The sequence below is a fragment of the Miniopterus schreibersii genome (genome assembly GCF_964146895.1).
Source record: "Miniopterus schreibersii genome assembly, chromosome: X".
Taxonomy (NCBI): Eukaryota; Metazoa; Chordata; class Mammalia; order Chiroptera; family Miniopteridae; genus Miniopterus; species Miniopterus schreibersii.
Window position 1 is genome coordinate 97,677,309 of NC_138104.1, and position 26,827 is coordinate 97,704,135.

General features: G+C 36.1%; 1 protein-coding gene and 2 pseudogenes across 3 annotated transcripts in view; all 3 read left to right on the forward strand.

The window, feature by feature from the left end:
• The window catches only part of SCML2 (Scm polycomb group protein like 2), a 102,245-nt gene that overhangs the window by 28,278 nt on the left and 47,140 nt on the right, over window positions 1-26,827 (forward strand). The window contains exons 7-9 of the mRNA XM_081125876.1: window positions 6,905-7,148; window positions 22,017-22,225; window positions 25,704-25,824. Of these exons, the coding sequence (XP_080982002.1) occupies window positions 6,905-7,148; window positions 22,017-22,225; window positions 25,704-25,824 (574 nt within the window). The remainder of the gene's footprint in view (window positions 1-6,904; window positions 7,149-22,016; window positions 22,226-25,703; window positions 25,825-26,827) is intronic.
• LOC308551676 (SNRPN upstream reading frame protein pseudogene) lies at window positions 22,312-22,737 on the forward strand (annotated as a pseudogene). Its single transcript has 2 exons — window positions 22,312-22,343; window positions 22,548-22,737. The product of its transcript is annotated as an SNRPN upstream reading frame protein pseudogene (transcript).
• On the forward strand, window positions 22,969-23,657 carry LOC308551370 (small nuclear ribonucleoprotein-associated protein N pseudogene; annotated as a pseudogene). The gene has a single exon. The product of its transcript is annotated as a small nuclear ribonucleoprotein-associated protein N pseudogene (transcript).

Genomic DNA, 26,827 nt, shown 5'->3' on the forward strand with positions numbered 1-26,827 from the left:
TTAAATTATGGGTCAAATATTTCTTTCTCACCTGTTGTCCTAATTGTTTTCTCAGTCGCTTAAATTTTATTACAACTCTTCATATCAGGAATGATAAACATTGATTGTAGTTTTTAAAAACTTTTTTTTGAAGAAGATGATTAAGGATTTAAGGATGTGACGTATCAATTAATATGACTTCTGTGCCCTGGCCAGTGTGGTTCAGTTGATTGGGCATCATCTCGTGCACTGGGAGGTTGCTGGTTCCATTCCCCATCAAGGGCACATGTCTGGGTTTTGGGGCACGATCCCCTGTAGGGGGCATGCAGGAGGCAGCCAGTTGATGTTGAGCTCTCACGTCGATGTTTCTCTCTCTCCCTTCCTCTCTCTCTAAAAAATCAATAAACTATTCTTTAAAAAAATATGACTCATGCACTGCAAAATAAAATTATTTGAGTGCAGCTTTGAGCAGCATGGGTGCCAAAAGTGGGCTGCCCTATAAGCAAAGAACACGAGCAAATGCAAGCCCTTTGGGCAGTGGGTAAAGCATATGTGAGAATAGCTAATAACAGGGAGATATTTAGTAGTATTTTGTTGTTGTTGTTGTTATTAATCCTCACCAGAGCATATTTTTTCCATTGATTTTTTTTTAAGAGAGAGTGGAAGGGAAGGGTGGGGAGAGAGAGAGGGAGAGAGAGAAAGCATTAATGTGAGAGAGACACATCAATTGGTTGCCTCCTGCATGCACTCCAACTGGGGCCAGGGATTGTACCTGCAACCCAGGTAGGTACCCTTGACTGGGAATTGAACATGTGACCCTGTGGTGAGCAGGCTGATGCTAACCACTGAGCCACACCGACCAGGACTAGCAGTAGTTTTTATTAAACGCTTATTAGCTTGGGCTTTGCCTTTAGAAAAGCCATTGAATCTATTTACTTATCAAATTGTTTTATCAGCTAGTCACAAGCCTCATGTCCTACACATTATGTTTTTCATTTTTTAAATTATAAAAGTAGTTCATGTTTCCGTGGGGGGTAGAAAATCAAACCATACATTTAGCTAGAGTAAAAAATGAGTATTCTTTATCCCGCCCATTCTTCTATTTCACTCTTCTCTCCAAATTGGTTTTATTTGTGTTCTTCCAGACCTTTTTCTGTGCATTCACAAACATATATATGGGCTTTTCTTTTCTTTTTTTAACATAAATTGGAATATATTGTATATATTCTGTAATTTAGTTTTTCCCCTAAATTATATATATATTTTGGAAATCTTTCCATTTCATTTCATATATACTTCAGGTAATCTTCTGTGGTATGGATTACCACAATTGATTTCATCTCTGCCTAAGGATGGATGTTTAGATTCTCTCCATATTCTCCGTATTGTTTATCATCTACAGTAAGCATTCTTGCACAGAGCTTTTTATATAAGTGTGAATAGCTGCTATGTTCTTAGAAGTAGAATTGCTGGTTCAAGGGGAATGTATGCTTTAGGTGTTGATATATACTGTTAAATTGCATTCCAAAAGGGTGTTCCAAGCTATGCTCTACTACTAGTGTATAGGTATGTTTGTATTCCCAGACATTCACTAACATTGAATATTACCAATCTTTTAAAATTTTGTGAATCTTTTTTGGGAGTTGGGAATAGGGATGGTAAATCTTTGTTATAGTGTTCATTGAGCTTTTAAAATGTATTTAATGGCCTTTTATTTTTCTGTGAATTGCATGATTATTGCCTTTTCCTTTTTCTATTGAATTTCTTTTCTTACTCTTACTGATTTGTGAGTGCTCCTTTCAGCCAAACTTGAAACTTGATCAGGAGCTATTTTAAATCCTCACTCCTCCATGACCCTGGCTGGCCTCTGGATAGCCAATTAATTATAAAGGCCCACCCACTTAGCTTCCTAATTATTTCTTTGTTGTGTCTCTTCTTTCTAACCTTACCACCATTGCCCCTCATACAGGCTTTCCTCTTGCTTGGACTGTTTAGTCATAACTGCCTCTGATCTTCACCTTTCCACACAACTGCTAGAAATACTTGACACAGAAGTCTTACTACATCATTCCCTTGCTTGAAACTCTTTTGAGAGTTTCAGGATGAAATATAAGCTTGTTAACATGGCCTTTAAGGTACCGTATGATCTGGTTTATGGCTGCCACTTCTTGCTTTGGATTTTACATTCTAAGTTGCTTGTAATAGCCTGCTGATACCACGTTTCTTTTCAGAGCTGGTCATCTCTGATTAACTCCCCCCTTTTTTAAGATTCAGGTCAGGTATTAAATCCTTCAAGATACCTTCTCTAATTCCCCCTCTCCATTTTTATTCTTCTGTAGCACTTTGTGCATATCTCAATGTTTGTAGGTATTGGGCTACATCATTGTTTTCACTCTCTTGCTTCCTAGACTGAGTTCCTTTTGAATAGTTAACATGACTTTGTATTCTTAGTGCCTCTCATTGGTCGTAGTACATACTTATTTGTTAAATGAATGAAGAAAGTTGGGAAGTACAGAAAAATGAGTACATATAGAGGGAGAAGATGAGTTTTTGTTTTGGACATTTTGGGATGCCTCTGGGAAATTTTTGGAAGGATGGCTACCAACAGACTGTTAGAAGTAAAGTATTTAGAGCTTAGAAACAAGGTTTTGCTTGGGTACATGGATTTGGGAGCTTTTAGTTTAAATGGTAGTGATGGAAGCCTTGAGCATGAATGAGCTAGTTCAGAATATATAGGAGAAGAAAGGAGTGTCAATGTTAAAACCTTGAGAAATACCCACTCACCTTTATAATGTATAAGTACTCATATTAGGTACTTAATAGAGGTCAGTTAAGGGGAAAGTTGATTCTTTACTATTTGGTGGATAGGAAGTTCATCAGTTACATTAGGAAGAACTAAAGGCCAGGTGAACAATGCCCTTAGATATAGTTAAATTTGTAACTGTGGGAGCGGAATATTGATAGAGCTCATTGCTGATGGCCTCAGTTTATTACTGCATGAAATAAGAAACTGACAAAGGCTGGAGGAGAGGATTCATACATAGACTGAATGACTGCTGTGTTCTAACACTGAGGTGGAGAGCTTATTCTCTGTTTGGGGAGAATGTCAGTTAACAAAATAATAAACATACAGTGAGGATACATTATCAGTCTTAACGTGAATAGTAAAGGTTTGGAATAGCTTCTGTATGGGATGGGAGAGATAACAGCCTAGGGACACAGGACTATTTTGGAGCGTTCAGCTAAAGATGAAGACTAAATATGTGTGGCACTATGTGTTACACGCATGTGGGACTTTTCTCCAGCAGTGCTCAGCAACTAAGTATTTATAGGTAAAGTGGATTATGATATTGAACTAAGATTTGGAGATAGCAGAACAAGCACAAAGGGGTAAGTTGCTTTTGGGTGCTGAGAAGAAAGTGGTGACATAATGCTCTGTAACCTGGAATTGAAAAGGTATGGTAGAATGTTAGGGTTTGGTCCTCTTCTTTATCTGTATCAGTGATTCTCAACTGGGAAGGGGAGCAATTTGCCCTCAAGGGACATTGGCAATGTCTGGGGACAGTTTTGGTTGTTATAACTTTGTATGAGGGTGCTACCTACAGTTAGTGGGTAGAGACCAGGGATGCTGCTAAATATCCTACAATGCATAGGACAGCCCCCACAACAGAATGTTCTGGCCCCAAATGGCCATAGTGCCAAGGTTGAGAAACTCTGATCTTTATTAATTTCTTGGTGATCTCATCTAATTCCTGTCTTTAAATACACTTTATATGCAGATGACTTTCAAATTTGTGTTTCCAGTCCAGACCTTTTGCTCCCAACTCAGACTGTATATCCAGCCTACCTACTTGACATCCCCACTTGAATGTCTAATAGACATCTCAAACTGCTCCTCTTGCAGCCTTTCCCATCTCAGGGAGTAGCAACTATCCTTCTAGTTCTTGGACCAGAAACCTTGGTGACTCTTTCATACACTATATCCAGTACATATCCTATTGGCTCTACCTTCAAGATAGGGTAAGAATATTCCAGGCAGAGGGGTAATGCAGGTAATGCTGAGATTGGCTTCAGAGTTGGTGGGGTTTGAGAAGAAATATCCTTTAAGGAGAACCATATTGTAGGTCAGCGAGGAAGGAGGTTAAAAGAGCATTCTTTACTAGCCACTTTCTTGAACAGAATCATTTCTTTCTCACAGTAAAAGACAATGATCCCTTGTTTATTTTACTATTGCTTTTGCAAATTACATCTTTATGTTTAGAAAGTCATTCAAGAACTGATGTTGACAAAACATATTCTTTAAAAACATTTTAAAGCAACTGAAGTTGCTTTGATATAAATGATATATCTTTTGATATATGCTTTGTGATATAAATATCATTACCTTTTGTGGACAGCAGAGGGAACTATTTTGCCAATTATCTAAATCTGGAGGTACCTTATTTTGAGATAAAGCCCTTTCATTTACTATGCTATACAAAAAAGAGAGAGGTTTCTTTCTTTCTTCCTTTTTTCATAAATAAAGATTTGTGCTCTGGCTGGTGTGGCTCAGTTGGTTGGGCATCGTCCCATGCACCAAAAGATTGCTGGTTCGATTCCTGGTCAGGGCACATGCCTGGGTTGTGGGGCTTGATCCCTGGTGGGGGACATGCAGGAGGCAGCCAATTGCTGTTCACTCTCACACTGATGCTTTTTTCCTCTCTCTCCCTCTCCCTTTCTCTCTAAAAATCAATAAAAATAAATCTTTAAAAAAATAAAGATTTGTTTTCTTTTGGAGTCTCTGTTAATATTTCTTTGTATGGGTATACTGATGTAAGTAAATTAAATAAGTAAATTCATGACAGAAGAATTAATAAACAGTATGAAAGTCTTCAGAGAGTAAGTAGCAGAAAAGCGTGTATAGCCATTTGAACTTGGTTTGCTTTGCTACAGAAAGTCTTACTCTGTCATATGACAGTTTAAGGTCCTGGGATCCTTATTTGTGCCTTGAATGTTTTCTGCATTCTGTGAATGTCCAGCACAGATTTATCAACTACCAAGGTCATCCTTTGTTAAAGATTTCTCCCCATTTCCCTATATGTGGCAACAGACAATTGATCTTTAGTGGCAGTATGTAGCTCTTGTTTCTTACCAGCTGTTTAGTTTTTAAATACTTTGATATCTGATCAAGCTAACTTTTGTTTTGCTGACGTTCAGAGTGGTTTTAAAGAATCAAATTAAGAATATATAATTAAAAGGACTTTGAGGGCTAATAATTAAGGAACTTTCAGATTGCAAGGGTGTGAAGGATAAAGTGGGAAAATATGGGATGAGATGGGTTTAAAGGGGGCATTTACAAAAGGGACCAATTTACCAAAGATATTTCTTAAATTATATCTTGGTGAAAGAATTAGTTGAGAGCTTGTTTCTTGTTTTTCAGGTGATTCCTTGGTACATTGAGGTTTTTTTTGTTTGTTTGTTTTTGTTTTTTTTTTTTAGCTGCTTGCTATTGAGTCCTGTGCTAGAAATAATGTGAAGAATAAGATGTAGTACCTGCTTTTGAGAATCTGTTCTTCTCATAGAGGAGTGAACACATTCCAACGATAGTTTCACAATTGAAGGCAAGAGTGCCTCTGTTTAAGGTGGGCCTAGGAGTGGGCAGGAGTTGGTCAGGGAAGCCTTAAGAGGCCAAGAGAGCTGGGATTTGGAAGTGAACAAGTTCGAGTTGGCCAGGCAGATGATGGGTAGGGTGTTCCAAGGAGTTGGTTGCCTAGGCTTAAAATCTAGTTCTGATATTATGGTGTATTCTTAGGCAGTTGTGCATAAATTTTATCATCTGTAAAATGGGGGTAATAAGTTCACTGACTTCATAGGGTGTTGTGAGAATTAAATTTATGTATGGAAAACAGTGCCTGGCATATACTAATTAATTGAAGGTTAGCTTGTAATGTTATTTTTGTAGAGATCTAGGGGGTAGAATTGGCAGGTTGTGGTCTTTGAATGTGAGTATTAAGGGAAAAGTATGCCTTCAGGGCAGTGGTTCTGTCTTGGATGCACATTAGAATCACCTGGGAAATTAAAAAGGTGCTGATGCCTGGGCCCCACCATGGACCAGTTTAATACTTTTTCATGCCCTCAGGTGAGACTAATGTTTAGTTGAGCTGAGAACCACTGGTGTAGGACTATTTCCAGGCTTCTGGTTCGGATGACTGGGTTGCTAATGTTTCCATTTACTAGGATAAAATGCAGATTGAAAGAAAAGATGTTGCTTTCAACATAGCATTTGGGCTTTCCAAGAATCCTATTAGCATTTGCATGCTTTAACTTTTGAAACCAAGGAATACTTTTTTAAGTATTCTGGATTGGATATCATAAATGACCTCAGACTGTATATATGACTTTCATGCTCTTGTGTCCGCATTTTATACTCAAGTTTAATTTTGCATATTATTTGTTATTGTTTCTTCTCTTTGGACTTAACAGCTTTCAACATACCCTATAATTTTCAAATTTATTGGTTTATTTGACTCCCTCTTTTAAAATTTCTTGTTGATTTCTTCTCTCTCTTGCCCACACTCAGCCCCCAACCCTATTACCAGCACCACCAGAATGTAAGCTCTACCAGAGTAGGGGTCTTTGATATTTTTGTTTACCAATGAATCCTGAATTCTTGGTATATAGTATGTAATACATATTTCTTGAATGAATGAATGGCTGAATTACTGTCAGGCTGGTTTTGTTTCCTTCCAGGTTCTTGGCTCTGCTCCAGAGTAAGTGAGATGTTATAGAGCAGAGTTTCAGAGAGATCTGTAAGAACTGTTTTCTTCTTGTATTTAATTGATATACATGGAGCTCAGTTTTTGGTTGCTAAAAGTTGTAAGAGTACAATTGAGCAAATGCTTCTTAATGCACCTAAAGAATGAAAACGTTTTAAATGTTTTGATAGGAACCACCAAAGCCAGCTCTAAATAATTTTAAAGTGGGGATGAAACTAGAAGCTGTAGACAAAAAGAACCCGGATATGATATGCCCGGCAACTATTGGAGGCGTTAGAGGAGATGAAGTTCATATCACATTCGATGGTTGGAGTGGAGCTTTTGATTATTGGTGCAAATACTATTGCCGAGATATTTTCCCAGTTGGGTGGTGTCGTCTGGCTGGAGATGTATTACAACCACCAGGAACTAATGGTAAGATAATAAGTAACTACATCTTCTTTTATTTTACTGAAATTATATCTAACTGCTATTGGTATTCGTGCCCACTGGAGCCAGAGGCAGAACAGTGAGGGCACTGTTTAGGCTAGAGAACTAGAGATAAAAGAAGACTGTGATTAGAATTCTTGAGGACCAGCACAGTATTGTAGTCTGAATTGACAGTCCACAATGGAGATATGGGTAAAGCTGGAGGCCATACTTGGACCTTTGAAGCCTTGCTGCTATAAGCACTTTGGGTTACTCAGCTTCCTTTATAGTTGATGTTTAATTTAAAATTACTTATGGTATTCCATTATTTATATCTAGAAGATAGATTTTAAAAGGTTGGGCATAACTATGTTTTACATTATTTTGGTCATTTTACAAGTTAAATTCATGCTTTGATAGTCTTAAGTAAAATCTACACATCAATGAACATTTTGACCTGATGGAAGGCATCGTAGATTAATGTTGTTTTAGTCATGGATTTATCAGTTGTGATCCTGTATTTCATAAGTTGAATACTATGATTTTCAGATATTTTCTTTCAGAGAAAAGTCATCAAAACTTTGGACTTCTTTGGTGACTCTTCCAAGGGCTTAGACATGCCTAACCTGATTTTCTGTGATGGAATAGCTGCTGAGATTTAAGAGGGGTCCATGCACATAACCCATTCATTGGCCTAAGTTAAATATAAACTTATTAGTGGAATCAAATGTAAACATACTTAAAATTTACCTTACTAAATTTATTTATACCAGAAAAAAGAAAAATGGATGTAGAAAATTAGTAGGTAAGTTGTGTGAAGGAGGGCGGTAGAGGTAAGTGCATATAACCATATTACAGTAGTCCTTTCTTATCTACCTGGGATATGTTCCAAAACCCCCAGTGGTTATCTAAAACCTTGGAGAGTAGAGTGCTGAACCCTATATAGACTGTGTTTTTTCCTGTACATACATATACTTTACAGCTTCTCTTTGACATACCCAAATTGCCAGCATCACTACTCTTGCACTTTGGGGCATTATTAAGTAAAATAAGGGTGACTTGAACAGGAGCACTGTGATACCATGGCAGTCGATCTTATAACTGAGATGGTTACTAAGTGACTAATGGGTAGATAGCACATGCAGCATGGAGATGCTGGACAAAGGTATGATTCATGTCCTGGGTGTGTAGGAGCAGGATGGCGTGAGATTTTATCATGCTACTTAGAACGGCACGTGATTTATAACTTACGAATTGTTTATGTCTGGAATTTTCTGTTTAATATTTTTGGACTGGGGTTGACGTTGTGCAGTTGAAGCTATGGAAAGCAAAACCACAGGTAAGGGCGGACTGCTATATTCTTGTAACTGCTGTTAGAATTTTTTGTAATTTGGGACTTTAATACATCTCATACTACAATACTACATATCATGATGTTCTTTTTATTAGGTACCTCTTACCATTTCCTTACTGCCATAATTTTAGGAAGCAGACATTAATGATTGATTTTTGTAAAATTTAGTATGATACAGATCTATATGCACATGATACTAAGATAAATGAGGCATAGTCTCTGCCCTCAAGAAGTTTGCTTTCTATTGGGAGAGGGATGAATGGAGGGATAGATTTTAAAAAATATGATACAGAATTAACAATGTAAAAATAGAGATATATGTTAGATATGATGGTGGGTCAAAGACATTCAGTCTGTTTAGGCTGGAGGGAAATGTGGTTGGGTAAAGGAAAGCTTTCCAAAGAGACACATGATTTAACTACTAAGAGAGGAGAAGGAGTTTATCAGGCAGAATAGGGTAGAGTGGACATATCACAAAGGTTAAAATTACACAGTTTATGCTGAAAACTGATGAGTTCAGTTTGGGACACAGTGACTTTGGAATGTGTGGTCAAGAATGCTGTTGTCTTCCAGTATCTGGTCTCTCTTTTTTTCTTAGTAATACAATTTGGCTGCATAACATAAAGACTACATTTATAGCCTCTCTAGCAGTTAGATGTGGTCATGAGACTTAAGTCCTGGTCAATGGAATAAAAGTACAGGTAGTGTGTTCTACTTCCAGGAGGTGTATTCCAGAGAGATGAAGGTACCCATCTCTTCCTTTCTCCTGTTTCTATCCTTCTGCTAGGAATGTGGTTGTTTTGGGTGGAGCTCTATCTTGGACCATGAAATAGGAACCATATTCTAAGCATAGTGGAGTGTAAAGTAGAAAGGAGCCGGAGTCCCTGTGAACTTTGTGGACTAACAATTTCAGATTAGCCTGTTCCAGACTGTTATTTGAGAGAAATAAACTTCTATGTTACATAAACCACTCTTCTTTTAGATTTTTCTGTTATTGTTGGCTGAACTGAATCCTGATTGATTCAGGGCAGCTTTAGTACATCCAGGTGGACATGTCCATTGGAGAACTGCACATGCAAATATGGAGCCTAAAACCGATAGGTCTTGGTTGACGAAGCAGGTTTGAGAGTCACCATGTTCATCAAACAAATATTCTTTGTGTCAGGTGTGATTGTAGGTCCTGGCAGGGGGATGGGTGGGCAGCTTATAAATCCTCTTGAAAGCAATAAATAGTGGAAGTTTGGGATGTGGTTTTAATTGTGCATGTGTAACAGGTGGAGGTAGAAGAGGACCAATGACAGGACCTCTGGGTCAACATTGAAAACAATAATTCTCACACTTTCATCATCCCGGGGAGCTTGTTACAAGGCTCATGCCCTGGAACTCAAATCCATGGATTCTGAATCAGTAGGTCTGGAGTGGAGCTCAGGTGTTTCTGTTGCACATAGTTGGAGCCCCAAACTTTGAGAAACACAAAAATGAGGGATGATTAGAAGATAGAAGTCAATTTAGGACACTGAGAAAAGTATACATAAATGTAAGATAGTAGGTTGGTTCTCCCAACAGGAGTGGAAAGATTTTAAGGGGTAAGTATTCAAATGCAGCATAAAAGTCAAGAGGAGAGCTCATTAGTGGTCTTAAGTACAATTGTGGTTACTAGACTTCTTTGAAAAACCAGATTTTAGAGAGTTGAGGAGTAAATAGGAGATACAAAGTGTTTTTTTAATGTGGCTCTCTTCTTCGCTCCACTGGACATTTCACCAGTTAAAGTGAAATTTAGAAACCTTACCTTGATTTATGTCCCTTTGCCCTCCACCGTCTATAATATAATTGTCCTGAATATTTTCTCTACATTTATTTAGAACAGCGGCATTTAGGCAATGTTATATTTGGTTCAACCATTAAACACAAGTTAGAAAACTCAAGAGGAGAAGGAAAGTATATTGTATTTATCTACATTTTTGCCCTTTCAGTTTTTTCTTCCTTCCTAATTTTCAAAGACTCCTTTTATCATTTTCTTTCTGTTAGGGAGCTTTTAGTAGTCATTCTTTTAGGGTAGGTCAGCTGGGAGCAAATTCTTAGTTTTCCTTCATCCAATGAAAACTTTCCCATAATTCTTGAGGGATAGTTGCTGGAGATAGAATTCTAAATTGACAGTTCTTTTCTTTGAGTACTTGAAAACTGTTGTGCAACTTCCTTCTGGCCTCCATGGTTTCTGTTGAGAATTTTGCTGTTACTTGAACTGTTTTCCCTCTATAGGTTCCATTATGATTATGGTCTGTTTTTCCTTATAGTTCTTGCAGTGCTTACTTTATATTTTATCTGTTTTATGGCTACATTATCAGATGTGTACAAATTTTGAACTGTTATAACTTCCTGGTCAGTTGAATCTTCTGTAGTAATTCTCTTTATGGTAATTTTAAAAATATACTTTAAAGTCTACTTTATCTTATATTGGTATAGCTATACAGTGGTACCTCAGTTTTCGAATGTAATCCATATTGAAAGGCCATTTGAGTTCTGAAATGTTAGAAAACCGAGGGATCCACAGCTGACAGCTAGGCCTCAGGATCTTGCCCTCAGCAGAAGCCGTGAGGCATGTTCAACTTTCAAGGCGTGTTCGAAAACCGAAGCATTTCCTTCCGGGTTTACGACATTCATAACCTGAAATGTTTGTCCACAGAGATGTTAAAAAACCGAGGCACCGCTGTATCAGTTTTTGTTTAGTTGGTGTTCTCTCTCTTTCTCTCTTTTTCTAATGTTCAACCTTTATCCTTATATAAAAAGATGCATTTCTTGCAAATAGTTGTATTTTGTCTTTTTTTGGCCAGTCAGCCAGCCCTCTTTTAACTGGAACTTTTAATCTATTTATATTTATTGTAATTACCATTATATTTGATTTTCAATAAGGCACTTTATTTTGTGCTTTTTATTTGCCCTGCTTTTTCTTTATTTTCCTTTTTTGGATTATTTTTTTTCTCATTCCATTTCTACCCCTTCTTCTTGTCTGGAAGGCCACTAATGAGCTCTCCTCTTAACTTTTATGCTGCATTTGATAGTGTTGAAAACTTACTCCTTAAAATCTTTCCTCTCCTGTTGTTGAGGGAACCAACCTAGTGATCCTCCTACATTTATGTATACTTTTCTCAGTGTCCTAAATTGACTTCTATTGTCTACCCATCCTTCAGTATATTTTCTGTTCTTTTAATATGCTAGGAATGCTTTCTTAACTTAATGGAAGTTTGAAATTAATATCTTTATTTTGCACTGAGGCAATAAAAGAAACTCAGAATACTCTACCCATTTACTCCTTTCCAATTCATGTTGTTACTGTTATATATTTTAATTGTTTTTGTAATTGTATAGGCTGTTATTGTTGTTTATATAGTTGGTATTTGTTGAGATTCAGAAACATATTCAACATGTTCTTTGCTCTTTATTCCTTCATAGCATCTCAAACCTTTCATCTGGGATTTATTTTCTTCTGAGTTGGATGCTTCAGAATTTCCTTTAGTGAGAGTCTGCTAGTGGCACACTCTGTCATTATTTTAACTCCTTCCTGAAAGCCATTTTCTCTGGGTGTAGAATTCTAGGTTGACAACTATTTTCTTTCAGCACATTGAAGATATTCTTTTGCCTTTTGGTGTTTCCATTGCTGTTGAGAATTCAGCTGTCAGTCTATTTTTTCTCTGACTGTAATCCATTGTTTATTTTTTTCTCCAGCTACTCTAATTTTTTATGTCATCTCTGATACTTCTATGTGTGGGTTCCTTTGAATCTTGATATCTTAGCAAAACCACACATATACCTCAAATGATATGTTGTGTACTTTCAATGTAAAAAATTCATATGTTTGCTATTATATTCTGACTTTTATTACCATTAAAAATTTGAAATGGCTGAAGTAATTTGATGTTGTCAAGCACTTGTTATAACTACTTTTTGAGTACAAATAATGCAAACCATGTTAAAGTAGGATTTGGAAGCTGTAGAGTAGAAACAAAGATGTGCCCACTGGTACCACCTTCTGTTCCGTAAAGATTCCCAGAAGTCCCAAGAAGAACCTTAGGATTCTGGGGAAAGTATGGTTAAAAACAGTTAGGTGATAATCACCCAAATACATTAAATATAAGATTCATTTTGATTTTTAAGCATTGCTTATTAATTACAGATAGATAAATAGGGTTAGTAGTGTACTTGCACAAGGTGAAATACTCTCTGAATTGAGAAAACATTTACTTTAGCCAATACATTATTCATTAAAAGACAGATATATAAAAGTATCATATCTTAGATATAATGTGGTATATTCTTGAAAGCAAAATATTATAAAATTTATTATTTTAATATAACAATTTTTCTCTAATAAGAAAACTAGTAAGTGCTCAGAGCAAAATAAATGAGAAAAGCATACAGAGATAACCATGGCAAACAGTTTGATCTATATTTGGCTTTATACTACTTTTTTTCTTTTTGTCTTACACATATACCTTTAGAACACAAACACAGCCAAATCAGTATAGAAATGTTGAAATAAGTTATGGTATAGTGATATTTTAGAATAATATAGAACAGTTTAGAAGAATGAAATTGTTCCTGTTACTAAGAAAGAAAGCTCTCCAAGATATATTAAGTGAAAAAACAATCTCCCCAAGTACATAGAATATACCATTAACTCAAAAGAAAACAAATATGTATTTCTGTATGTAACTCTAGATGTATGTATATAAATACATAGAAAAGATCCAAAAGGCTATATATATATATATATATATATATATATATATATATATATATATATCTCAAATGTGTAATATTGATTATTTCTGGAAAGGGGTGTAAGGTGATAAAGGAAGTGGTAATGGGAACTTTTGCTTTCATTTGTGACTCTTCAAGGAAAAAAAACTATGTTACGTTTGTATTTTAAAATAAATTAATAATTTTAGTTTGAAACAGAATTATCCTGCATATTCTTTCTTGTCTACTTTCACATAATATATTGTGACTGTATTCCCATGTAAAATATATCCCTACAAATTCAATTTTATTTCTATGTATTCTGTGATATGGCTATACCATAATTTATTTAACCAAACCTCTATTTTGTTTGACATTTAGAATATTTCTAGATTTATGCTGTTAAACTAGACGATATGATAAATACATATTGGCATACCTCTCTATTTCCATAGGGTAAGTTTGCTGAGTCAGGGCATATGTTTCTAAAGCTGACAAATTGTTTTTCAGAAGGTATATCCATTTCCACTCCCCTCAAAGGTGGGTGGAAGTGTTTTTTTCCTTCTCTCCTCAACTTTGGGCATTATCTTGTTATTTTTGCTAATTGAAAATGCTAATTGAAAAATTTTATTTCTTAGATTACTAGTGAGGTTGAATCTTTTTCTTTCCATGTATTTTGGCAATTAAAATTCCTTTATACTTTCCTTGCTAATATCTTTTCCCACTTATTTCTTAGAGTGTTCCTTTCCTTGTTGATTTGAGTACTTTGTTTATTACACAAATCAGCCCTTTGTCATAAAAGTAAAAAATATTTTCTGTCATTTGCTTTTTAATGTTACTTATGGCCTTTAAAAATGTACAGAAATATTAAATTTATTGACTTGAGTATTAAATAATTTAAGGGCCTTAGAGTTAATTTCAAAAGGTATAAACAGTAAATTAATTACATTTCATAAACTAAAAAGCATCTATTTTTGTTAATTTTGAGTATTCTTAAACACACTAGAAATGTTTGTTTTCAACCTTTATATAATTGCTTTTTTAAAAAAAGATTATATATATTTTTTAATATGTCTTTATTGATTTCAGAGAGAGGAAGGGAGAGGGAGTGAGAGAAATAGAAACATCAAATAATGAGAGATTCATTGATTGGCTGCTTCCTGCACACCCCCTACTGGGGATCGAGCCTGCAACCCGGGCATGTGCCCTGACGAGTTATCGAACCGTGATCTCCTGGATCATAGGTGGATGTTCAGTCACTGAGCCATGCTGGCTGGGCTATAATTGCTTTTTCAACATTAGTTTTAGGATATGTCATTTAAAACTTTTTAAAATAATTAATGACTAAAGACAATTCATTCACTTACATGGTTTCTCTAAATGTAGTGAGGCATCAATGAATGCCACTTGATTTGACCTCACATTAAAAAATTACTTATTTAAGCTTTACTGGTTTTCTTTTTAAGAATAGTAATAAAGTTTAATTTACTTTAAAACTTTTTTAAACAAAATTTTCCCTCCCTGTGTTAACACTTCTATAATCAGAAACAGCCAAGTTCTATCAGGCTCTAATCATTGGTAGAAAAATCCACTGGGAAACATACCTTGGAGAGAAAATTCAGCAAGCTGTGTGGCTCCCCCCCCCCCCCCTTGTTTATTTAGGTTTTCCTTTCTTGGTTCTTGTTACGACCCTACAATCTTTCAAAGCCCTTTGCTTCTGGTTGCTGCTGTCACAGCTCATCAGATTTATTCTGGAGACCTATACAGGGTGTCTGGTGAGAAAGAGGAAAGAAGTATGCCGCTGTGTCCTTGGCAACTTAAAGAAGGCTGAGTTGAGTAAACTAAAACAAGTCCCATTGTAGATTTTCTTTGTGGGGAATTTAGTTGATCTTGCTGTTTTGTGTTTCAACTTGTCTGCCCCCTCCTTGGTATCTTATATCTTAGTTCTCTCTAAAAAATGATATTTAGGAATGCCCTGTAACCCTTCTTTTGTCTCCAGCATATACAGTTATGGGAATTTACAGACAGTCATCTCATTTTAAGTCCAAATATTTAATATATGAAGTAGCAAAACTTAAAATCCAGTAGCTTAGAATCAGAACTGGGACTAACATAATTTCAAAGGTGATGTGTGATTTAAAAAAAAAATAATTCTTTTTTTTCCTGTCTTTATTTGGGAAAGTTTAATAAATAAGTTACCATTATGTTTCTATAATTTTATTTATTTATTGTTCTTTTTTGTTATTTATTTTTTGTTTTAGTTTGTTTCCTTTAAAATTTTTTCTATAATTTTATTTATGAACATTTATGACTAAATATAGGTTTTGCATCTTTTGAGAAATTGGAGAAATTCAGAAGCAGAGGATGTTTTTTATTGTTGACTCTATTACAGATGTCCCCCATTTCACCCCCTTTGCCTCCCTCCACCCTGCCCCCACTCCCCCTAGGCCTTCACCACATTATTGTCTGTGTCCATGTGCTATGAGGAGCAGAAGACTTTTTAAAAAAACTGCTCCAGTATTAATTTTTTTCTAATATTGTGGGATATTAACATTAAAAAAAATTGCTACACTTTAAACCATTCTGCCCTGCTTTAAAGGTACTTAAATGCTTTTAAAGTTAAGTATATAAATTAAACTTTGAGCTTATTGGTTTTATTTAACTTAGTTTCAGATTTATGTATCATTGATTGTGAATTAATGACCCACACTGATGTGAAGTGTCTGTCATCTTGTAGCTTAATTCTTTAAACAATTATGACCATACAGACCAGGAAGGAGGGCAGCAAACTTCCAGATGCTTTGAGTATAAAGTTGCAGAATCCCATGAGTATACAGGAATTCTTCTGGTCCAAAGGGAGCTGTGGAGGAGGGGAAAATCTACAATCAGGAAGGTGTAGCCAAGCATTCCTGCGTAGTGGCACCATAGGCCATCAGTGACCATCTTAACTTTTTTCTTGATTAAATCCTTTGTTTTAGTAGGTCCCCTCGCTAACCCCCCTTGCCTCTCACAGAAACAGCCTATATTTACAAGTGGAACTCAATAGTAACATGGCATTTCCTTTACAACTTTGTAAAACATTTCTGATAATGAATATTTGATAGAACTGGCATATTAGATTTATTTTGTTGTGCTAATTCAGACATACATTTTATGAATAGGAACTTTCTTCAAAAAAAATTAAATATATTTTAAATGTAATTATCTTGGGCACTGTTAGCTTCTTTGAATGCTGGTTTATTTTATGTTATGCGTGTGTGTGTGTGTATGGTTCATTTTTTTCTTAAAATTTTAAGGGAGTGGGTTTTAAATTCTAAACTTTTCATCTTTTTTAAAAGTTAACTAGTAGTCTTATTTTGTAATGCCCTTCCTATGTAACATTTTTTTGAACTGTTTCAAAGTTAGTCTTTTGAGAAATATTTCAAAGCCTCCATTGAACAAACAAGAAGGACTACTACCCACCCCCACTTCATTCTCATTAAAAAAGCCACACAAAAAAACAAATTATGGCTGTTGTTACTTGTTCAGCTTTGTGCAGAGGAGTATGTGATTTCTGTATCTTGTACTTCACCTCTCTCTAAATTTTAAAATTATGATTTTATAGTTTTTAGGACATAGCTTTACTAATTTTTCCCCTTTTTAAAATATGATTGTATATGTTCAGTAAAACTTACATACAGAGGCACTTTTCTTTCTTGTTATAGTGGGATAAAAGTAACAGAAGTACATGTAAGTAAGGCTGTAAAAAGCTCAAGGTGTGTCAGCCCCACCAGAAAGCTTCTGAATAAACACTCAAGTATGTGTTTAGATTTTTGCTCTTAATGTGGCTTATAATAAAATACAGACTAATATACTTAGCTTATTTAGTACTCTTCTTGTTTGGTATAAATGAAACAGTTAGAAATGCTATCAACCCAAATTATTCTTTCAAGAGCCATGAAATTTAAAACAGCTGATATTTTCTTTTTCATACAAACAGCTTGGAACAAATGTTTTGCTTGTGCAAATGAGACAGCTATTATGATGCAAAGGAGTATCTCAAAAACAAAACAAAAGAAATGCCCTTTCTCTGTTTTAAGTGTTTCAGCTAAATATTGCAATAATTGCAAGCAGAACCTAGAACTTCTTTCTTGTTTCTGTTCTTTGATATGTTTTAGCAACGTCTCTTGAGACAATTAAAATGTCTTAGTTTTTAGGACATGTGGTCCAGCGGGGATAACTTTGTCTATATATGCAGTGGATTGGGAGTTAGATTTTGCATGTCTTCTCATTTCTTTCCACATTCTCTGACCCAGGGTAACCTTTGGTTCTTCTCTGAAGGCAGGAGTGAAGGAAGTTTGAACAGGTGACTGATGATCACTGTCTATAGGGCCCACAGACAATACTCGAATTACTTTAGCAGTCCTCTTAGTCCCCTCCTCCCACCCCCACCCCCTTAAACCAACAAATGCAAATAGCTTCATCCCCATTTGCTGGAAATTCTGGCTTGCTCAGGCAACATGGGCTTTGTTGTTGACGTGCTTTCTTCAGAAAGGCAGTTTTATTCCTGGTAAAGGAGAGGGCTGTTGAGTGGAACCTAAATCACCTTAATGGTAAATGCAGCAACAGTTTGTTTCTCTGGAATATTTCCAAAGGTAGGATTACTCCCAAAGTTTCTTTATACTGTAGTTGAAGTGTAGTTAAAGAAATTCATTGTCTGCTTTGTTAGCTTTTGTATACTAAACATCCCAGTCATTTCTGTTATCTTAAAAATCCTGTTTCATTCTAAATATTATTTAACTGAAATTGTTAGCACTATTATTTGATTAGTCACTTCTAAAAATTGTTTTATGATACAAGGGAAAAGACAGTTTTTTATTATTTCTACCATAAAAAGAGTTTAAATAAAAAAGGAGCAACCCTATTGTAAGTTAGACTTGATCATTTAAATCTACAGTTTGTGATGAAAAGTGTTGCCAATTTTTTTTCTGTAGCTTTGAGGAGTATAACATAATTTTCACTGGTATTACATGAGACTTAGTAAAAGTATTTTTATGATACAGTAATGTGGATAACATTTTACTAATTAAAAATTGTGTCAATACATTTAATATGTTTTGTGGAAATTATAGCAGTGACTGCTATGATTGTTTTTAATAGCATAATGGAAGTCACTCTATAGAAGCCATTCAATAAGGAAAAATGCTATGCTTTAAAAATTGAATGGCTTTTAAAGCCTTAGTATTGTTAAGTTGTTAGGTGATATGAATTGACATGAAACAACTGAAGTTACTTCTTTTCATGTGAACATTTTTCTGAAAATATTAAAGGTTTTGGAAATGGTCATCTTCTTTAATAATATTATTGTGACCAAAATCTTGGTTCTTTTGAAGTGAGCAGTTATGAGGAATTGGGGGGGGAAGGTCTTTACGGGAAGGACCCCCATAAAGCTGAAGGGAGTAGTGTGCAAAGCATGTATGATTGGAAGGTATAAAACAAGTATATTTTAAAAACACTCTTAAATTAAAGCCTTTCTAAATTCTGTGATTTCTAGCTTGTTTTTCATTCTTACGATTTCCTTTCTAAGCTGAATACTTATGAGATAGAATTATATAACAGGGTAGGAAAGCCATGTAACTTCTACTAAATTAGATTTTCTTATTTGAATTTAGCATGTATGCCAAGAAAAGAGGCACTGTCATTTAAGTACGGGGATAAACAACTTAACTGGACTTTAGTATTTTAAGTTTGAGAGCTTAAAGACTTTAGGTTAAAGACCTTTCCATTGTTTTGGGGTATTTCTTTCCAGTAACATTTTTACAACTTTTTAATAACCTTAAGATAGAATATTCTGTGCAAATTAAGGTATGTTTTATAAGGTGTATGAAGAGTTTTTCCCCTCTAATCTGTTTATTTTAGCTTTCCAAGCCCTGTTTTGAAAAGGGGGAGAGGGGAGTGGATTGAAGCTTCAGATCCTTTCAGTATGTTTGGTTTTGGTTCAGTTGTCCAGACATTTTTTAAAAGCCGCTGGAAAAGACATAGCACCACCACCCCAAAAGCAGATCTTTACTTTTTCAAGTGAATGATTTATTTCTGTGTGGGAGTTACCCTTCATTATATGTTTAAGGTATTGTTAATACTGTAAAACTGTGGTTCTTGGTATTAAGAGGGAAACCTACATGGGTCATCAAGGAGACTCAGGAAGGATGATGGAGGAGCTCAGGCAACAGGGCTGGACTTGTTCACGCTATTGGACTCTGACCATGCTGACCAAACTATTTCTGCTTGGTAAATGAGCAAGGAACTGGGCAGGTTAGAATAAGTAACTTGGTGCAAGGTCCCGGAGGGTTCAAAGATGAAAAGGCAGGTCTCATTTCCGTAAAAACTGGGACAGCTACTGCTAAAAATTAGAGACCTTGTTTTCCTTTGTAACTTTACCAATGTTTTTCATTCTTTCCCTTGTAGTAGGTAGTTGTAAAACAAATAAATCTTTTTAAATGAAGGGGGACTTACAGAGGACATTTATGCTTGTTTTGGGCACAGTAGGAAAGTGAGAAGGTGAAAAAGCAGTAGGGTAAAGAAGTTTTTAAGTGATGATAAAAGGAAGAGCGATAGGCAGAGACTTGTGTGAGTCAGGATTGAGGTGTGGGCAGTGTCTGACCAGGACAGAGAGTGCCCCTGCTGCTATGAATGGAATACTGTGTGTCTCTGACAGTCAACTGCTTGTGCCGGAGAGATGCTTTTATGATTACATTCTGCTCAGTCAGCTTGGACCAGAACTGTGGAGATGAATAGATTGTCAGGAGGTAGAGATTTATATGGATTTAGTAACTAGGAAGGGGCCATTAGTGACCTTGGAAAGAATTTCTTTAAAATATGTTTGGGAGAAGAAACAGTTATTGCAGGGGGCTAAGGAAACACATAACAACAAGGAAATTGAAGCATCAATTATAGGCGATTCTTCTTGGTATTTTGGTCATAAGTAGAAGGAGGGTTCATGCAAGGGCTTAAAGTATACCAGAAACTAGAGGAGGTAACTTCAAAATACCAGATGTGTGAGTGTTAAATGAGAGAGCAAGGAGTTGGGGCTCAAGTAATTGAATACCATGAAGAGAGAGGAGATAACTGAAACCTTAATGTCCATGAGGAACCAAAGAACATAGTTGTTAGGACATAAGTAAAAGGGGATCTGACTTAGAAGAGTAGAGAGAAAACTTTTCATTTGATACAAGGGGAAGAGATGAGAATGAATGAAAATAAAAGTACTTTAAGGTGGAGAAATGGGATGGTTATGGTCACTCCCAAAAGATAGCCTTTAATCTTCTCATGCAGTAGAAGGTAAGGTCATTTGCTGAATGGAATAAGGTGAGAGGGAAATGGAAACTTAAACAGGGAAAATCATTCTGCCATGGAAGCATACTTGGAATCAGTAAGTTGCCACAGTGACACCCCACTTGAAGTTAGCGTGGATTTTATAGCCATCCATAATATTCTAATGTTCTATAGTAGAAGTTGGCAAACTACAACCCAAGTGCCACTTCTAGCCCATGTAACCTGTGAGCTAAGAATGTTTTTTTGTATTCATAAAGGGTTTAAAAAGACAAGCAAAGACACACAAAAGAGTACGTGACAGACTGTATATGGCCTTTATAGCCTGAAATATTTACTACCTGGTACTTTACAGAAAAAGATTGCTGACCTTGTTCTGTAGCTCAGAACCAGAGAAAACAAATGCTAGTGTGATTTAGAGGTGGGAGCTAACATGCTGGACATGGTCAAAGATCAAGGGGTAATAAAGTAAGTGATACTAGTTAGAAGGTTGTTGGTGGAGGCGGACAATTGGGTGCAGGTTGATAGGGAGTAAAGTAAAGCCAGGGAAAATGTATTCTTCCTTGAAGGTCGGTCAGACCTACACAGAGTATGGGAGGAGTGAAGTGGTAGATTGGTTTCAAGTTGTAAAATGAAGCTTTCAGAATGAAAGTAATTGAGTTTTACATAGATGTATAAATGTTTTACTTGTACAGATCATCCTATAAAGAATTTTTGTTTGACATTAATACTACTTATGTATAAAATTCATTTTTGGAATGAAGATATTAGGGTATTAATACTAAAAGTATATATTTAATTGTGAACAGAGAATAAAGTAATGTGGCAGGTAATTGTCATTTGAAATATTAAAACTGGATTGGGCTACCAAGAAGCTATTAGATATAAATCACCTGGGCTTGATAGTGGTCCTTCTATAACAATGTTAATGTAGAGTCTATATTATAATATATGAAGCTTTGTTATTAGACATACATATAAGAACATAATGTGCCTTAGCCATTAAAAATCAAGTGTAGGGGACTCCCCTGGCCTCTGAAAGATGAAGCAGGAGCCATCAGTAGCTGCTTTGTGTTCTTCTGTATTGATGGGCAAAGTGATTCCTGCATATGGCATAATTGGATAGTATTTTCTGAAGGAGAAACTCCTCTGTGCTAAGGGTTAAAAATGTGAGAAGCAGACAAAAGGTAAATAGGTTATAAATTTTCACTGTGCTAAATTTAAAGTTACTGGCTCCTCTTATAAAAAGCCTCTTTATTTTTTCTGGAGAATTAGATTATTTCCTGACAATAAGAAATCTTAAATACCTAAAGCTTCATTTTAAATGATACCTTTATTTTAAGTGGTTTTCAATAAATAACTTTTGGAATATTTTTAAAGATTGATTTAAATTTATTTTGAGTCATAAGAAAACAATACCTTAATTATGTAATTTACTTTAATTTTATTTTTGTGTTGTGTTTTTTTCCACTCAGTTCCCATTACAAAGAATACAGCAAAAAGACAGTCTTCCCTTTCCAAAGCAACCCAACAGTCAATGCAGTCTGCAAAGAAAACTACTGTAGCATCACCAACACAGAAGACCAAGAAACCAGGACGGGCTAAACCAACTGGACGTACTCCAGGCCCCAAGAAGCAAAGTTCTGCTAAAACTGTCACACCAAGGAAAAAACCCCCCAAAAAGGTTCGTTGTATCTTGTACTAATTTGTATTATAGGTCTCTGTAGTGCCTTATTATTTATAGCATATCGTTTAGGATTTACTAAGAGCATGATGAAGCCCTTTAGGAATTTACTAAGAGTGTATACATATACTCTTAGTAAAAAAATATATATAGCTCTTTAAGGCCTACATAGCCATTGAGATTGGTGTTTCTTTCCGTGGGTAAATTTAAAACTTTGAATAGTGTTTGACTTCTTCAAAACCACATTGAGATCTGGCATGGCAGCTGCGAGTCCAGCGGAGAGTGGAGTGCCTGCCAGAGATGCCTGATGTTGTGTTCTGAGGAGAGGCCAGTGGTGCGATGGGGTGGGCCAGGGACTGCTTACACTGAGATGGACTATGGAACAGCATGTACCAGAGGTGGAAGTCCAAATCAAACATAGGAGGACAGCCTCACTGAGCAACCAAGAGTGTCAGCTGTACCTGAGGCGATCTCAGCAGCAACAAGTACCTGTGGCAGGCATTCTTAGCTGACGCACCAGGAGGTGGTTAAAGCAGTCTTGAAACATCCCAGGTAGCTGATTCCAAGCAAAAAACCAGGTTCCACTTACTATTTGAAGCTTCTGCCCCAGCTTGCATTGTTTGTAGCAGAACCCACATCATAGCTTTATCTGTAGCCTTCCCTTTGGTCTTAAGGATCCTGAAACTTTACTATAGACACTGGATTTGGTGGAATAGCAATCATGGCTGTGGGAGAGCAGCAAGATGCTGCAGAACATCAACTATAGAATGAGGTGTATCCTTCAAGATGGCCAGATCTTCATTGTCACCTTTAAGGCTTTAGACAAACATGAATTTGATCCTCTGTGATTGTGGTGAATTCAGGAAGGTCAAGCCAAAAAATGTGAAGCAGCCAGAGCGTGAAGAAAAGTGGGTTTTGGGTCTGGTGTTGCTACATGGGGAGAACTTGGTTTCCATGAGTGAGGAGGTACCTCCCTCAAAGATGATGGCATTGCTTGAGTACCACTTGCTGGAGCTGCAGGAGGCCCTGGGGTTAGCAGGGCCACTGGCAGAGTACCAGCTAGTGTTCCAGTTCCCCAGACTCCTGCTGGATTAGCAGGCCCTGTCTAAAGGGTTGGGGGACCATCCCAGCAGGTAATGATGCCACAGGGAAGAGGCACTGAAGCAACTGCTGCAGTTTCAGCCACTGTCAGCATTGCTGGAGCCCCAACTCAGTACCCACCAAGTCAGGGGACTCCCCCACATCTGTGGGCCAAGCAACCCCATCTCCATGCATTATTGCTCCTCCACTTGGTATGAGACCACCCATGGGATCACCAGTTGGGCTTCCCCCTGCTTGAGGGATGCCAATAGGCATGCCCCCTCCAGAAATGAGACCCCCTCCACTAGGAATAAGAAGTTCATCTCCCCCAGGAATGAGTCCAAGACCCTAGGATACTGTTGATCCTTAGTCACCTTTTTCCTGCACTGTGTCTTGTGAAACTGTGTAGAGTATTTGTGAGCTTTTGTCCCCTCTTTGCTGCATTAATATTCACTAATAAATGCATAGAGGAATTAAACTGTGGGAAAGAACCCCCCAACCACTTTGAAAATACTGCATGGGTGTATTTATGTTCAGAACAGTTTATTTTTTTAATTTTAAAATATATCTTTATTGATTTCAGAGAGAGGAAAGGAGAGAGAGAGAGAGAGAGAGAGAGAGAGAGAGAAACATCAATGATGAGTCACTGATCGAGCCCACAACCAGGGCATGTACCCTGACAGGGAATCGAACCCCGATCACCTGGATCCTAGGTCGACGCTCAACCACTGAGCCACGCCCGGCTGGGCCAGGACAGTTTATTTAAAACTTAGTATACTTTACAAATCAGTGTTAGGTGAATTTTACTGTGCGTAAGTTATACCTCTATAAACTGGGGGGATTGAGGAAATCAGTGTAGTCAATTTAATGATGCTGGAGCTATATTCTTTTTAACTGACTCTCTCAATGAAAGCAACTCTAAAACCTGGAAAATAATAGAAAAAACAGCTACCTGAAGACACTGGAGAGTGAATGGAAACTGACAGACTCTGGGTGGGGGGGGGGATATACATAGGAGGAGGAGTGTTATACAAAATTCTGTATCTGGCAGAAATATCCTTTAAGAATGAAGGATGAAGGGAAACTAAAGGATTACATTTTTAGATAAAGCATACTTAGAGAATTCATCACTGGCAAACAAGCACTATAAGAAATGCTGAAGGAAGTTTATCTCTGGCTAAATGTGCAAATGACTTTCTTTTTGACATTTTTCTTCATAGTTTCTTTATAATAATGTGACTATTTAAAGCAATTATAGTCTTGTGGGGTTATAACATACATAGATGTAAAACATATATAAAAAGTATTGGGTTGGGGGACATGGATTTGTATCAATACAAGGCTTCAACATTTTATGTTAAGTAGTACAGGATTAACTTTATATGGATTGGACATTGTAATCCCCAGGGTATATTGTAAAAACACAAATGCAAGAAGCATAGCTAAAAAGCCATTGGGAAAATTAAAATGGAATTCTAAGGCATATTAAAGAAAAAGATAAGGAGGAATAGAGGAGCAAAACACAGAGGAGACAAATAGAAAACAGTAGACCCAGACATAAACATATTAATAATTACTTTAAAAGTTAGTGGACTAAACTCTCTAATGAAAAGACAGAGCTTAAGAAGGTGAAGGGATTAAGCATAACAGCATTATAGATATATTATATAATGAATGAGTGTTATCCTATTTTTTCCTCTTTTGTTCCTACCCTTTAAATACCTTCTATTACTACCTTTTCTAGGCACAAGAGCCTTGTCTCTGATATTGGAGAGCTGTGTTTGAAATAGCTCCAAGAAAACCTCAAGAGTTGATATAAAATAAAGCATTAGTGATGTTTAATAATGCCCAGAGTACATTTGGTTCTTACATACAATAGTCATAATTTTGGATACAAGCCACTTTTAATATCATAACTATAATATGTAATATGGAGAAATGCAGACTAGATACAGTAAAAATCAGATGAGTGACTGCTTTCTAAAGACAGCTCTGTCATCTGTCTTGTTGAGGTCCCTCACCCTCATTGGATGTATTATTGCTGGATTAGATTGACAGACTTTTATTTAGCAGCATGAAAAAACTTGTCTTATAGGGAACCTCAAAAAATAAAACAATTTTACAGAGTGAACTATTTTGGCTAAATTGGACCGGGGATAGCACAGGGAATCTCAGTTTCTTGGTCTCTTTCTCGCCCACCTGATCATGGGCCCCTCTGAGGAGCACAATGTGGAAAGTACTGTAGTTTGTGACACACACACAGGAGTTTCCAACCCTGAGAACTTCTGGCAACTGATCATTTGTGGACCAGTTATGTCAATTTTCTGACCTTACCTAGGAATGTTTTAAAGCATAATGTATACTTGTGTTTTTTGATGTTATTGATTTTTTTTAACAGGAAAAATCTATTCCTGTTATGTGTTCTACATCTACAACTTCTGTAAAGATGCTGACCAGAGGCCGTGGTGTTGAATATAAAGATCCCAGTCCTGGGTCATCTAAAATAATGATGTCTACAGGTAAATTAGTATTTTAAAAGACTATAAAATTACTAATCTTTTATTCTGTATTATTTCCAGTATCTTTGAAGTCCTGGAAGTAAAACAATAAGAAAAAAGATGATAATAAACATTTCTTTAAGCATTTTTCATATGTATTTTGAAATTCTGATTGTTCATTTTGATGTTAAGGAAAAAGAGCCTGTTTAAATGCACGAGTCACTCAATACCCTTAAAAGTTTTTTATCCATCTTAGTAAGATTTATAAAATTTACATCATCAAATTATTTTTGTTTTTCCTGTCTCTCATTTCACAGTTTGTCTTATTGTCTACATGTATTTTTTAAAGCTACCTCAAACTTTTTTTTAGTGCCTTTCAAAATCTTGACAGATCATTGCCTGTTAAGGGGCATGATGACTTTGAATTGTTCTCTGCTTTTCAACAATAAAGATTAAGAAAAAGAAGAAAAAAACAGAACAAAATTGGAGTCATTCTACTCAAATCCTGCCACTGCTTTATCAACTAAGTTTATATATTCTAAATATTTTGTTGTAATTTCAACAATCTTCACAGCATCTTCATGAGCAGAGAATTCCATCTCAAGAGAAACCTCTTTCTTTGTTCATCCATAAGAAGTCATTTTTCATTTATTAAAATTTTATGAGACTGCAGCAATTCAGTCACATCTTCTGGTTCTGCTTTTAATTTTATTTCTCATTTCCGTTGCTATTTCCAACACTTCTGCAGTTACTTCCTCTACTGAAGTCTTGCAAAGTCGTCCATTAGGGTTGGAATAAATTTCTTCCAAACTCCTATAAAAAAAAATTGTTCTCTGCTTTTGTGAACAGTATGAGATGCCCAGACCCAGATTAATCAGTTCCTTTTGTTTGTCATCTGTATCGGCAAAAATATTGCTACGAGAGATGTCTGAGATTTTACTGTCTATGTTTTCTTCTAGGATTTTTATGGTTTCTGGACCTACATTTAAGTCCTTTATCTATTTTGAGTTTATTCTTGTGTGTG